This window comes from Phocoena sinus, chromosome 7 (assembly GCF_008692025.1).
Source record: "Phocoena sinus isolate mPhoSin1 chromosome 7, mPhoSin1.pri, whole genome shotgun sequence".
Classification (NCBI taxonomy): Eukaryota; Metazoa; Chordata; class Mammalia; order Artiodactyla; family Phocoenidae; genus Phocoena; species Phocoena sinus.
The window spans coordinates 107088879-107104632 of record NC_045769.1 but is presented as its reverse complement, the minus strand read 5'-3'; the positions used below and the strand labels follow the sequence as shown (position 1 = coordinate 107104632).

Below are 15754 nucleotides of genomic sequence, written 5' to 3'. Positions count from 1 at the left end.
TAGGTATAAAATTTTACATGTTGGGTGGAAGTAAGAGGATACGAAGTGATAGTGAGGAAGGAGCTTCCTTTTAATTTAATATTTCTGCAATATTTGAATTTTTTATAATAATAATAGGACATATTTATTTTGTAATAAAAAACTCCTTAATTTTAAAAGTCAGGATAAATTATTCTCCTTGGGCATTGCTAAATATAGATACCTCAGTCAGATGAATCAGAACTGAGAGCTGTAAGCAAACTTAAAGAGCAGACAAAAAGGTAAGCAGCTCCTCTAATTTGGTCCTGAGTAAGAACTACTATTAGGTGAGTAATACTACTTAGTGGCAAGTAGGCACATTAAAATAGAAGCCAAAGTCTCATTGCATTCTTAAGTCAAATGATAATATTTTTGGTATACAATTGCTGAAATCAAAATGTTGTATAAAATATACTAAAGAAATGCAAATTTTTAATCTTGATATTGACTTTGAGTCCTATCTATTTCTGCTACTTACGATTTTGCAATTACCCAAAATGTGTAATGTGACTTTACAGACAACTTAGAGATAATAAAGTTGTACAGCTTGACAGGTAACTGAGGCAACTGAAGCCTCAGTCTATATTTGTGTTTCCTATAATCATAAAAAAAGAGTATTTCATAGCTATGTTTTGTCTTCTGGAACCAACAGGTCTTAAATTGCTTATTGGAAATTTTCCAAATAGACGAGAGGATGGTGGCTTCATTGAACAAAAAGCACAAAAACAGTCCTTAATGTTACCCTTGTTGAAGTATTAACTATTTTACTCCATCTAGACTTCTGTAAGATAATGATGTGATATGTTAGTTTTAAATGATCAACCCCTGGCTAGAAGTTGTGCTTTCCCATTTTTGTATTGTTCCTTTTTGCTTTTCCTTGAGTGTGTGATGCCTTCTATCATGTCCTATCAGATGTACCACAAAACACTCTATCTAAAAACAATCTGAGAAGCTTCCCTGGTGGTGCAATGGTTAGGAATCTGCCTGCCAACGCAGGGAACACGAGTTCGAGCCCTGCTCCGGGAAGATCCCACATGCCACAGAGCAATGAAGCCCGTGCACCACAACTACTGAGCCTGCGCTCTAGAGCCCACAGGCTACAGCTCCTGAGCCTGCACTCTAGAGCCTGGGAGCCACAACTACTGAGCCCACGTGCTGCAACTACTGAAGCCCGCACAACTAGACTCCATGCTCTGCAACAACAGAAGCCACCACAGTGAGAAGCCCGTGCACGGCAATGAAGAATAGCCCCCAATCGCTGCAACTAGAGAAAGTCTGCACGCAGAAACAAAGACCCAACACAGCCAAAATAAATAAACAAACAAACAAATAAATAAATAAAAATAAATAAAATAAAATAAAAACAATCTGAAACCCAGTCATGGGATTGTTAGTGTAAACCAGTCAGTATCAAGTTGCCCCAGGATATATACTTTAAGTGACAATTTAAGGAATAAAACAGCAGAACATACCTAGCAAGGGGAGGGCATATTTTTCTAGGAAGAGAGTATGGGGAGAAAGGAAAAAAAATCATTCATTCATTCACTCAGAAATTAATATATGAAGAACCTACTATTGCCAAGCATATTCTTTCCAACCCAAGGCTCTGGCTCTGACTACATTGCTAGATGCATGTGGAATTCGGGGACTGAGTGAGTAAAAATCCAGATAAACCCTTCCTAATCTCTACATGGAATAGCTCATAAATAACATTCATGAATAAAAAATTGCCACCAGGGCTTCCCTGGTGGCGCAGTGGTTGAGAGTCCACCTGCTGATGCAGGGGACACGGGTTCGTGCCCCCGTCCGGGAAGATCCCACATGCCGCGGAGTGGCTGGGCCCATGAGCGGCTGGGCTGAGCCTGCGCGTCTTGAGCCTGTGCTCTGCAACAGGAAAGGCCACACCAGTGAGAGGCCCACGTACTGACAAAAAAAAAAAAAAAAAAATTGCCACCGGTTGAGATTGTACAATATAATATTTTTTAAATAAGAGATAGAGCCTTTCTTTTCTTTCAGGATTCAGAATCCCTGCCCCATTTAGGACTACCAAGTCTGAAGCATCCTCACTGCACTAAGGGTGGAGATCCCAGAGGTGGAGATTTTGGGGAAATCAAAGGATGCCTGAGAGAGCAAAGAATATCCTACGTGAGGAAACAGCAAAACCCTAAACTCTTGGATGTAACCAGCATCTTCTTCCTAAAGGCAATTGTCTCATTAAGTCTCCAGGGAAAGGAATGAAGGGCCCTTGTGAAGGTCAAGGTCCTGGGGCTGGCTTAGACACGTCTTTACAAACAGAACAGCTCAAGACAAATGTTTAAAAAGATAACTTTGGGAGCAGCGTGATCACTTCTAGCTACACTTTGATTAGCTGGGAGAAAATCAACCTGCAGCAAAAAGTTGAGGTTAAATTTTGAGTAAATATTTCTGGGGAGATAATAAAAGGTGGGTAACAGCCAACAATGCAGCAAATATCAGTTAATTCTAGAATCACCATGGCCCAATGTACCAAAAGACAGAGAGGTAAAAATATATTTAACAGGAGTCATTCACCCATCTTTCACTCATGGCTTAGCACCATTTATTAAACAATTTCTCTGTGGCAGAGAAGTAGATTCTAGGGCTAAAGAGTAGTTTGAAGCTCCAGGATTCCACATGCTGAGCAAAAAAAGAAATCTCTTAAATATCCTGCTTAAAAAAAAAAAAAAAAAAAAAAAAAAAAACAAGAACAATAAGTTTCCTTTTTTGGATGATCAGATAACCAGAATTTAAACTTTATACCATTTCCTCCTTCTGCTCTGTGCCATGTCGCTTCATACAAGGGTGAAGTAAGGGCAAGAGGCAAAGAACAGAGTTACTAAAACTCACATAAAAATGTCTATACTTGCTTATGAATAAGTAAAAGAATGTCCTGCTGTTAGAAAAGAGAGCTTCACCTTAGCTCTACCTGGTTGTCTGGATGAGAAAACTTTTCATCCGGGCCATGGGCCATCACGAAGAGGCACACCTTGGACCATCTCTCTGGCTTCTCCTCACCACCCAACCATCCTTTTTAGCCCTCTACCACCATCCTTTGTGTCCCATTTTGTACCCCTCTATCCAGATGACTGTTGTTCCACCCCTCACACAACCCAACCCTCTCCTGTGTGATCCCCAGGCTTGGAGCTGTCGCCAGTTTCCTTTCTTGTTCTCAGCAGCCCATCCATCTGACGTGGTTAAATCAGAGAACACCTGATTGGGGGGATGTCTATAGGCTTAAACATTATGTTGAAGAGAAGTTCCTTTGCAAACAATCATTTACTGTGAGATTGTTATTCATGACAAGTTTTCTCATTTGTCTTTTTTATTTTTCTTCCTGTTTAGTTCTTTAGCTGGGATGGAAACCCCAGGAGAAGTCAGCTCCATAGTACACCTGATCCACGTCTCCCTGAGGCTTATCTTTAGTATTCTAAGAAGGAATTGTGCCTTGGGTGTTCCTTGAATTACTTCTTTTTCCTTCTTCCACCCACCTCCACTTCTGAGCTGCCTTACTTTCACCCATTACCCACAACATACTCATTTTCCCCATTTACTTGGGCCTCACTGAAATATATGACAGCAGGTGATTCAGTTACAGAGGTTAATTAAGACAGAATAAAATATTACCAATTACCAGAGTCTTGGAAGATAGCTGAGGCTCTCAGAGCACCCTGACTTAGCAGAAAGCAACATGCACAGTGCAGTGATATGATCTGAGATGCCCTGGGAGGGGTCTCTTTGGCAACCTCACCAGCTGCCATAACCCAAAATGCCAACTTAGCATCTAGTTGGATGTAGTCAGCAGGGCATCCTTGGATTCAGCTGGAATTCCAACTCTACCCCCTTAGTCATGTGACCTTATCCAAGCCACTTAGCATCTCATAGCCTCAGTTTCCTTTTCTGGGGAAAGGAGTTAATAAAACCAACCTCAGGGGTTGTTGGGATAATGATATGAGATATAGTATATACAATACTAAGAACACTTCAGCATACGGTACTTAACTTTTTTTCCCATTTTTTTCATTTTGTAATTTAATTTTACTTTTTTTCATGATTAACTTTAAAAATTTATTGGAGTATAGTTGATTTACAATGTTGTGTTAGTTTGAGTTGTAAAGCAAAGTGATTCAGATATATATATGAGTATACATATATTCTTCTTTAGATTCTTTTCCATTATAGGTTATTACAGAGTATTGAGTAGAGTTCCCTGTACTATACAGTAAGTCCTTGTTGATTATCTATTTTATGTATAGTAGTGTGTATATGTTAATCCCAGACTCCCAATTTATTCCTGCCCACCACCTTTCCCCTTTGGTGACCATGAGTTTGTTTATACCAGCCCACATCAGTATTCTGACTAGCTTTACCAAGAGCAGAAACTTAAGGGAAGTTTATAAGGTAAATATGTTTGAGCTTTCTTAGAAGCACCCGGATACCAAAAGGGGCATGCTTGTCTGAAACAAAAGTTTGAAATGTATGGAAAGCCAGCTGGACCACATGTTATCTAAGAATCAGGTTGAAAGAATGTTAAAGAACATGACCATTTCATAGTAGTGCCAGCTTTTGTGCTTTACCTTTCTGTAGTAAATAATAGAATTGGATATTTAAATAATGAATGCATTTCCACAAGGCTCTGCTGTGTTTCACTCTGAAAGTATGTTCTATGTCCACAACCCCTGTTACAGACAAAGCAAAGCTCTCTCATTGTTATTTCACATACAAGAAGCTTTGTGATCTGGATTTGACCTTCTTCCCTGCCTACATCTCCTATAAGTTCCCCACATGAAAACTGTGCAGAAACCATACCAAGATGCTTATATTTTGGGGAAGTAGTGATTTTTATATTATTTCACATTTCCATGTCTGAATACATGGCAGCACCTACCTGTACTACACTAACTTTAGCTCACTTCTTCTGATCCCTCAGAAATTAACTACACTTTTCCTTGAAATCGAACTATCCCAACCCATGGGCACCCCAGGTTGACACAGAAGCACATGTGTGCTTCTGTCTATAACCGAAGTCATCACACTGTTACATTTACTGCTAAATAACTAGCCTTTTCTTTTCCACTGTCCTGCGAGTTCCTCAAGGGCAGGGATTGTAATGCCCTTGACTTTCTCTGCACAGCAGACTGCCTGACTGCACAGAGTAGGCACTCATTAGACATGTGATATATGAGTAAATGTCAGCTGGAATAGTACGTACAGTTGCCTCTATAATAAGTTATTTTCCAGAATCGTTTATGACAGGTTATGACTTGTCCTAAAACAGTAAAATCTAGAAGAGTTAAATCTGAATCTGCTCCCTCATGAGAATGATAAAAGGAAATTCCTGATCTCACCTGGATTGGTAAAGTGAATCAGAAAACTGATTTTAGGCTTGTATAGAATTTAGTAGATAGCAGTTTACTATATTCCAACTCCTAGGAAACATTGTCACACCAGTCATACACTGAAATGTTCTTAGTATTTTATACACTATACCCTGTATAATATATATATGAGAGATTCAACAGCCATGGTAAAGTGGGCATCTTTACAAAGGGAAGTTCAGATCATTTCTCTTGATCCTTCATAGGTTGATTGTTGAACAAAACCTACATCTAAAATTAAATAAAAGGTTGCTGGCCACAGAAAGTGGCACATGATGAGGCTTTTCCCCTGTCTCTAAAGGAAGAGGAAAGGCTTATGAAATATGCAATAACCCATGTTGGAAGAGGTATGACAGCCCCAGAGTTGAGGAAAAGTTTCTCTGAGCACAACCTCAATGATGAAGTCAATAGGAGGGGTTCAAAAGTTAGTGAACGAGTAAGAAGGTCAAAGGAGGGAGAGGCTGGAATCAGAGTAGAAGAGACGATCAGTGGGAAGTCTTGGAGAAGAGAGAGTAGCAGCATTTCAATATGATGGTCTAATTTTCCACTTTTAAGTGATGTTATATGATTCTCCAGCCCTACTCCTCAGTGTTCCTTAAATTAAGCCCAGGCATGGTCATTTGAACTCTAGGAAGGGAAGGCACTGAGGCATAATTAGGTATGGAAAGAGTTTCATCAAAGGAAAGGAAACAGTGAGCAAAGATCAAGAATTCAGCCAACAAGCAAGTGAGAATTGAAGGCACTTAGGAGAAATACTTCCCCTTCTCAATAACTCTTTATAGTCTACCCCCCATACCAACTTCTCTGATGATACAGAATAAAATGAACATGTTTCCATGTAAGTCTATAAATCTATACATTTCTAATGTCAGCATAGTGAAGGGAAATTAAAAAAATCAAAAACTGAGCAAATCTAAGCTGCTGGTTGCAGAGGATTTTGACTATGTTTTCCTGGCCACACAACCATTTAGCCTTTCCACACATCTCTCAAGCTTGTAGGTGCCATTTTGGGATCCTTCCTCCTCCTCAAAGGTCTGCTACATTCATCTATTCAGCTAACTACCATCATCTTCTACTCTACAAAGAGTAGGTCTTCAGGGATATAATGTTAAAAAAGACACAGTCTCCAAACAGAACAAGAGTTATTTTTGGTTTGTAGGCCTCCAAGATGTGATAGAGGGCTCTGCAGGGTAGAGTGGGCGCGTACAGAATGGAGAAGTCCAGTCAACTGCATCTGATTTGACCGCTGTGGAGATTGCGATGTTAGGAGAAAGGACCTGAGGTAGAAGATAGCTGGGCCCCTGGGCTGAGCAGTTGGGAAGTTTGTCAAACAGAGTAAATTGGGGCTCTGTTTTCCCTAACACTCCAAGGACAAAGTTAATGACAGGAGCTGAGCTCTGCTGGAGTAAAGAGATAGGAGGGCCACATCTATCACTCCTGAGGTCAAGGAGACCTCCCTGACAGCACATGTGCAGGGAGGCTCCTCTGGGGTCAAAAAGGGAGGGGGCGCCATCCCATAGCAAGTGTTGTCAAAGCTCCCAAAGGCCTCCATGCTGGAATCCATCTTGGCAAAAAGATGTGCATGCATATTGGGAAGGGCCCTAAGACAGGTCGGATGTGGAAAAAGAAGCAAAATAATTGGCCAGAGGAGAACAAAGACCCGGAAAAACTGCCTCTACATAAATGACTTAAGCACGTTGTTACTGTGGTCCTCCTCATTAGAGAGAAGGCCCACACCCTTTCTCCCGGGGTGTGTATTCCTGTTTTGCTTCTGTCTAAATAAACTGCTTCCCTGTGTGCTCTCCCACATGTTGTGCTGTGTTTCTAAGAATAAACTTTGTACCTGTTTCTGCAGTTTTTGCCTCCTTGAAACAGTCTTGCTTTCAAATGAGGGAAAGAGCCAGGGCAATTTTGTTCCCAGTCTCTACCCCCTGGTGGACTGGTGGCTAGGATTCCTAGTTTTCACCCAGGAACTGAACTCAGGTTCAGTTCCTAGGCAGGGAACTAAGATCCTGCTTCAAGACTGCTCACTGCTGTCTCTCTGAGACCAGACTCAGGTCACATGACTTGTGGGCCAAGCAGCCCTACAACATTCTGAAGCTGTGGTCCATTTAGTGTAACCTGATGGAACCACATTCTTGGTCTTTTCCTCACTGAACTGAGGTTTCAAGTGGACCTAAAATTTTATTTGAAACATTCCTGCTGTTATCAATTTAAACAGTGAAGGGAAAGTACTTAAAAGCCATTTGCACTAGGTTGAGAGCAGGTTAACAGAGGAATTCTTAACTATACTTGAGCAGCATTTGATGAAGCAAGTACAATTATAAAGCCAAAACCAAAGAATGTCTTAAATTCAGTCAAAACCAAAGTGGGTTTGGAAATGTTCTGTGCATAGTTTCATAATCAGTACAGTAAAAAAAACAAGCAGTTGACCTGGAGGGCAAAGGAAAACTACATGTGATGGCCATGAGAACTAAAACTAAACTTTATCTACAAAAGTAACTTGCTGTGGGGGAGGAAGAGAGAGTCTGGTCTCAGCTATACCTGAATTCAAATTCTGGATATGCCTCTTAATAGACCTGTGCGACCTTGAGAAAAGTACTTAACCTCTCTGTAATCTACATTCCTCTACCTTAAGATGCAAAAGTGAGAAAATTATGAAAGATTAATAGGTTTGTTTTCTCTGTCAAATTTATGTTTACCAAAGGAGAAAGGGGAGGGGAGGGATAAATTAGGAGAGTTCAAATTAACATATGCACACTACTATATATAAAATAGACAATCAGCTAGGACCTATTGTAGAGCACAGGGAACTCTACTCAATATTCTATAATAACCTAAATGGGAAAAGAACCTGAAAAACAATAGATATATGTATATGTATAACTGCATCACTTTGTTGTACACCTGAAAGTAACACAACATTGTAAACAAGTATACTCCAATATAAAATGTTTTAAAAATCATAAAAAAGGACCTACTGTATAACACAGGAAATATATGATCATCACAAGATATATGCTTATAGATTATTACAAGATATATGCTCAATATCTTGTAATAATCTATAAGGGAAAAGAAACTGAATATATATATCACTGTGCTATACACCTGAAACTAACATATTGTAAATCAACTATGCTTCAATAAAAAATAATACAAAAAAAGAATTAATAGATTGTTATGAGGATTAAATAGGTGTTTAATAAATAGAAATTTTCTTTTCTCTATTTTTAGTGGCAATAATAGGGCAGGCCAGTGACTGGATCATCAGTGGGACAATGGGAGAATAAAGAAACAGTCTGTATAATTACACATCCCTATCTCCCACACCTTCTCCCAAAGCCTATATTCTACACATTACAGAAATGCTGACTAAATCACAAAGCTAAATATTACATTTCATTCTCCTGTTGAAAATGGAATGTTCAGAATATAAAGGGGTGATGGTGTGGCAACATGCTTTGTGTTACAAACTTCAGCAATAGCCCTGAAAGTACGAGGACTAGAAATTTCCAAAGTTAAAGCAATCACCGTTATTCAGGAGCCCTAGTTCATATTGAATCTCTCATCCATTCTCTTTTATCTTAGGGGACATTTTATGCATCCCTTCGTGGGCATCCTCCATGAGTGCAGAGGGTTCAGGACGCCCATTACCATTCGTCCTTGTCAGCGTCACAATTGCAAAAGTGTCGAATGTCCAGGCAGCTCTCGTCTAGGCCACAGTCACACTGCTGAACTCCGGGAGGGGCGCCTCCCCAGTAGGGGTGTCTTTCATTGGACCGTCCGATCCACCAGGTCAATGGGGTTCCATCTGAAAGACAAGATGCTTCACAAGTCAGAGTGGAGCAAGCCTGAAATAGCACAGAGGATGTCACAGAAACTGAGATGAAAATGTCTCAAAGGATATATATACATTGTACGTATGTATGCACATATATATATATACATATGTGCATACATACGTACAATGTATATATATCCCTCCCTCCCTCCCTTCTTTCCTTCCTCTTTTCCCTTCTGTTCTTTCTCCTTCGCTTCTGTTATCTCTCCTTTCTTTCTTTCCTTTTTTCTTTCTTTCTTCCTTCCTTCCTTCCTTTCTTTTTCCTTCTTTCTTTTTCTTTCTTCCTTCCTCCCTCCCTTTCTTCCTTTCTTTTATTTCTCTCTCTCTATCTCTCTCTCTATATATATACACACATAAAGAGATATCTATATACATGTGCTCATATAAACAACACTTTCATGAAAAGCATTTCTATAATAGGATATTTATTAATCACAATGTTTAGACTCAGGGTCACAAGCTCAAATGCTAACCAAATCAGGCAGGCATCACAATTGAGTAAACTGGGCTAGACCTTAGACAAAAAATATTGAATATATAGATACAAAAATTAATTTCCTTTTAAAACTACAAAAGGATAAATAGTAGCATGAGGGCCAATATTAGTCCGACTTTAGTCCTCAGTTTCTGGTAGACTGTGGGGAGGGGTGGACACGAAGGTGAGGGGGAGAGTGTTGGCTCAGAGGACAGGGTGGCCCTGTCTTACCTCACACTGATTTTTGTCATGACAAAGATTAACGCCAGGGTTACCATATCTTTTGAATTTTTTAAAGAGAAGTCACAATATTTGAAGTTCAAAAATTTGGACAAAAGAAATATTATGAAGGTCAATACTGCATAGGCCAATGAAATCCCTCTGTATGTCATATTTAACCCATACAAAGCTAGGATGCAACCTCAAATCTCTGGTTTATGTAGTTAACAGAAAACTATTTTTGAGTCTTGTCCTTGTCAATTTTCAATTTTTTTTTCTTTGCAAAGTTTAGTTTAGTAAAATCTGTTGAAGTTATCTTGTATAATTGGGAATATTTAAGTAGATAAAAATTATTATACAGAAGATGATAAGATATCCAAAACAACAGATGTAGGCAGAGATAGAGGTGTTATACACCCTTAGGCTGAATGGGGTTCGGCCTAGTTCCTCTTTGGAAACCACTGGTCTGTTTCTGTTTGGCATACAACAGGCACTTAATATGCGTTTAATTTTTAAAAATGAAAGAAATAGTTATTGAGAGCCATTTTTCATGATTTATCATTTTAAAATAGAATAGTAACTTTTGTCTGAGGATGGCACTAGGTTGGTATTCTTCCTAGTCAAGATTTGATTTCATATACAACTCCTGATGTACAAACATATAATTTACAAATTATTCATGTATACAAATAGCAACAACTTTCTCTGAATTGCACTCATTACTAACATCCTTATGGAAGTCACTGAGGCAAGTAGGAAGAGAATGACAATCTGGGTTTTCCAAGAACCTGTAAGTAATGAGAAGAAGATAAAACAAATACTAAGAAACACAAAAGTATCTTAGGGGTGCTGAGTCAGGGGGCAGACAGCCTGAAGGACTATACTCACCCCAAAATACTACTCTTCACACTGTCTAAAATGTTTCAAGTCCCTTTGTTAGCTTTTAAGTTAGAATCCCAGTTAGAGATGTCTGTTAACTAGTATCTTCTTTTTAAAGAATAATTCTAAATGGTACAAATACATTTAACCTATTTCCAAACAGCTCTAAATCATTGGATACTAGTTCAAATGAATTGCTTTCTTTCTAACCACTAGTTCAGATAAGCCATACTCAAGTGGCATAGAGGTCTGGTGGGCTTACTTAGAACAAAAAGCACGTTCAGGACTGAGGTAAGCTTAGGTGGATCGTCCCAGTGTGTGAGTCCAGGTAACACAAGGGTAAAACATAGTGTGTTCAGATGTTTGCTAATGTTGGCTTTGGGCACAAGATATGGGAAGAAATCTCTCCACTTCTCCCTCCTGGCACTTCTCAGACCTCTCCTCCATAATCAAGAATCCTGATCACATGGTGAAATTCAATGTCATCATGAATTATTTTTGTTTATAAGCAGAATCAAAGTTGTGATCTTATTAATAGCATTATTATCAATGGTCTCAAATTCTAAAAAACCAATTTGTGTACACTCTGGTGCAAATGTTGCCTTCTAGTAGTTTTACCAATTCTTACTTGGTGCCTTAAATCCCTAGAAGTGCCCCTAGCCGCTCAACACTTTGTTTTCTTTCAAATCTACCAGTGCCTTGTGTCACTGAGGCTTGGGATCCCCTCCTCATGTCTGACAATTAGTATAAAAGTTGCAAACTGTTTTGACTGATTGAATATCAATGAGCAAGAAGAAAAAAAAGGAAATATAGAGAATAAAGAAGAAACACACACATATATTTGAGAGCAGGAGGGTTACAGCAGAATTTTCCTCTTAGATGTCCCAGGTTTGTGATTATTCCCCCACAGAGTATGAGCTGGAACATAACAAATGAAGAAACTGACAATCAAAAAGGGTGACTGATTTGTTTTCATTCATGACTCTAATGATGTAGTCAGGAAGAGAATCGGCACCCTTTCTCCAAATTTTGGTCACTGGAGAAATTGGATTTCCTGCATGTGTTATAATGGGCTCATGGGAGTAGTAAATATCCCCGCCCCACTGATGTCTTTGTCTTGCTACTTGCTTTCCCCGCTGGAACGCGGACTGAAATGATGGCATGTCAGCTCAGTCTAGAGCTTAAGAGGCATGCATGTTTCCACTGCTCCTGGGAGCACCTCTGACACCACGGAAGAACACAATCCAGATGGTCACAGCCTCTTCTGGTGGACCTCAGGATGTGGCACACGGAGCACAGCCATCCTGCCTGATGCTCAGACCTGTGAGCATGAGAAAAAGTCCTGAACACTGTATGCCGCTAAGCCGTGGCAGCTGGCAGTATAGCATTATTGTGGCAATCGCTGATAAAACACAAAGCAAATATCAACCACATACAAAAATTCGGTAGGGATTCTAAGGAAGTAAAACACGGTGATTAAGGACAGCCCTGCTTTCAACTGCAGTTTGGTAGGAAACATAAATAAAGAGACATCAGTGAATGAGGAAAATAAAGAGAAACACCAATTCTATTTGGCTCAACTAATTATCTATCTTTTGGCCCATAAATGTAAGCAGTTAGAGCCGACATTTTAGCAGTCCCTTAGGAAGACCCTTCGTTGCTCCTGCATATCCCTTTACTTGAACCCAATCTGTGTTCACTCTGAGTCTGTCCCAACTCAAGTCCCAATTATTGGCAGGGTAACCCGGACTCTCACACCACCTTTGTCCCCTTCAGATATGGTGCTTGGATCTTCCTGAAATTTAGAGAGCAGTTTCCCCAGTACTCACGGTCCTGGCTTAGCTCTTCCTGGCTCAATGCTCCCACCCATGTATTCCTTTAGAAATTCTGCATAGAACTTTGGAGAAACTATTCCCATGGCTGATCATTGACTGTGACCTGTCACAGCCTCCACATCTAGGTGACGCAAGATTCAAAGCCATATATATATATATATGTACACACACACACACACATACATACATACATACACACATATGTATATATAGGATTTATAAAACCTATACATGCATACATATATGTATATGTATGATTTATAAAACTGTGATTAAATGAAATGATATAATTATGAGTGTATATTATATTATATATACATATATATAATCATTCCATTCAATTATTGCTTGATTCTATGCTGTGTGAAGGTCACAGGGAGATATCCTAGCTATACAAATTTTAATAGACTATCACTGCCCCAAGGGAGTTCATAACATTTAAGGAAGAAGGACATACACACAGCTAAAAGAAATGTAAGTCAGAATGAGATTAGGGTCAAAATACAGAAGTGAATAAAATGCTAGGAAAGTCCAGAAGAAGAAGCTATGAATTTTGTCCAAGATTCCTGAGAAATGGTTTATGGAAATGATTTTAATTTCATGGAAATGGTGACATTTGACTGGAGGCTTTGTGTTGAGAAGGACTTCAGCAAATGGTGCCACCAGGGAAAAGGGTGTAAGTAAGAGGCACAAGGAAAAGGGATCCGATTTTCACTACAGCATCGTTAGGAAGCAACAGTTTGAAATAATAAGATTTTTGCACATTCTAAAGATCTTATCTCATTGACTGTAGTTAAGTATTTTGAGCTTAAAAATAAGAGGAAGGAGCCACCAAAGTTGTAAGGACAAATAATTACAGATGACTGCACCCAAATGTTTCATTCTATGATCAAAACACAAATCATTAAGATGCTGGTTTAGGAAAGAAGATTCTGGAAACCAAAGAAAGTATTTTACATTCTCTTTCTTTCTAAATAGAATGTAATTTCTAAGGAAAGGTTTAGACAACAATAAAAACAACCTCTTCCATATCACAAAATAATGTTAGACATTCATCAAAGTCAATCTTGGTCTGACTGCATGTTGATTAGGATCATTAAATCAGAACATATGTCTAATAGCGTGATTAAGAGCTAGTCAGTGACATTAGGAATTAACATTTTTATAATGTTGTTCAACATTCTCTTCTCCCTGCCTATTTAACTGAAGTGAGCCCAAAAAGGAGGGGGTTGCATAAAAGAGATTAATGATACCACCTCTCAAAACAAATGATAAAAATCACTTTGATGAGGTCATTTCAACCTGTACTGAACAAACCTCACTAGAATGTACCACAGGGATCCTTCATGGTTAGGCAAAGAGGTAGACAAAATGATTAACTTAAATGATTCTATTTGCATTGTTTTAATTTTTTGTAGGATAATATAATAATAATTTGCATTTTGATAGTATATTTTATTGGAAGAGCTGCAATGAAGAATCCTAGCAAGGTTAAATGACTTGTTCAAAGTCACACAGTCGCTGAAGGCAAATCTGGACTCAAGGATCTGGGTCTCTGAAGCCCTCATGTCCTGAACACCCACCTTCCCAATGACTCACAGACTTTCTGACATTTTAATGTGCCAAAAACATATAGACATAATGTGAGCCTTGCAGGGAAAAATGACCAGCTAGAGAAAATGACAATTATTATAAATTTGTGGGAACTGATAATACTAAATGAACACTGTAGTATGGGAATAAGACCTTTAGTTTATTCCACAATTTCTCTGAGAGGACAGACTTGAAAGCAGTAGTTTCAAGATGTGGGGTGACAAGAATGGAGGGGTATTCCTGTAACCACATCAAACTAATGTGAGAAGAAAGAAACCTTCATTGTGTTAAGACCCATGGACTCGGAGTGGGGCTTATTTATTACCATAGTATACCTATAGTATAGTTAACCTATACTGATTAATATAGTAAACAATTAATGAATGGGAAACAAATTTAGAAAAGTAAAATACCTAATGTCTACACACAATCCGGGAAATACCTAATGTCTACACACAATCAGAGAAATAGAGAATTGCAATCAATCTGTGTATTAAGGCTCATGTATCAGTTTTTAACTAGGAATCCTAATTTTTAAAAAATCCAGCATTTATTGAGCATTTAAAATATCAGGAAGTTATATGCACTTTTTATACCCTAGTTTGATCAATCTCCACAACAACACTATGAGGTAAATACTTTTACTCATTTTACAGATGAGGATACATTACTTGCCCAAGGTCGCTCGGCTAGTCAATGACAGACCCATGCCAAAGCACAGTGATCGCTGTAGGTGATTACAATAGACTCAACAGTGAAATCCCTGCCCCCACTGTTGTTCCATCCCCTAAAAGGTATTATTACAGCAGGAAACAGGGACTTCTAAAGTCTAATTCAGATGATTTATCTCTCTGATTAAAATCCTCCAGTATTCTATGTCTGTGGGTCTACTTCTGTTTTGTAAATAAGTTCATCTGTATCATTTTTTAGATTCCACATATAAGCGATATCATATATTTGTCTTTCTCTGTCTGGCTTACTTCACTTAGTATGACAATCTCTAGGTCCAACCTTGCTGCTACAAACGGCATATTTCATTCTTTTTTATGACTGAGTAATATTCCATTGTATATATATACCATATCTTCTTTATCCATTCATCTGTCCGTGGACATTTAGGTTGTTTCCATGTCTTGGGTATTGTGAACAGTGCTGCTATCAACATAGTGGTGCATGTATCTTTTTGAATTATAGTTTTCTCCAGATATATGCACAGGAGTGGGATTGCTGGACCATATGGTAATTCTATTTTTAGTATTTTAAGGAACCTCCATACTGGTTACCAAGGTGGGGGGTGGTGTGGGATTAACATATATACACTCCTCTGTATAAAACAAAGAAAAAGAACCTGCTGTATAGCACAGGAAACTATACTCAACATTTTTTAATAACCAATAAGGGAAAAGAATATGAAGAGTATATATAACTGAATCACTTTGCTATACACCTGAAACTAACACAACATTGTAAATCAACTATACTTCAATTTTTAAAAAGT

At 38.6% G+C, this 15754-nt stretch overlaps 1 protein-coding gene across 2 annotated transcripts in view; it reads right to left on the bottom strand.

Annotated features, from left to right (window-relative positions):
• Window positions 1–15754, bottom strand: part of CNTNAP5 (contactin associated protein family member 5) — an 876608-nt gene that overhangs the window by 147165 nt on the left and 713689 nt on the right. For both annotated transcript variants that reach the window (XM_032637306.1, XM_032637307.1), the window contains exon 14: window positions 9069–9225. In XM_032637306.1, coding sequence (XP_032493197.1) covers window positions 9069–9225 — 157 coding nt within the window. The remainder of the gene's footprint in view (window positions 1–9068; window positions 9226–15754) is intronic.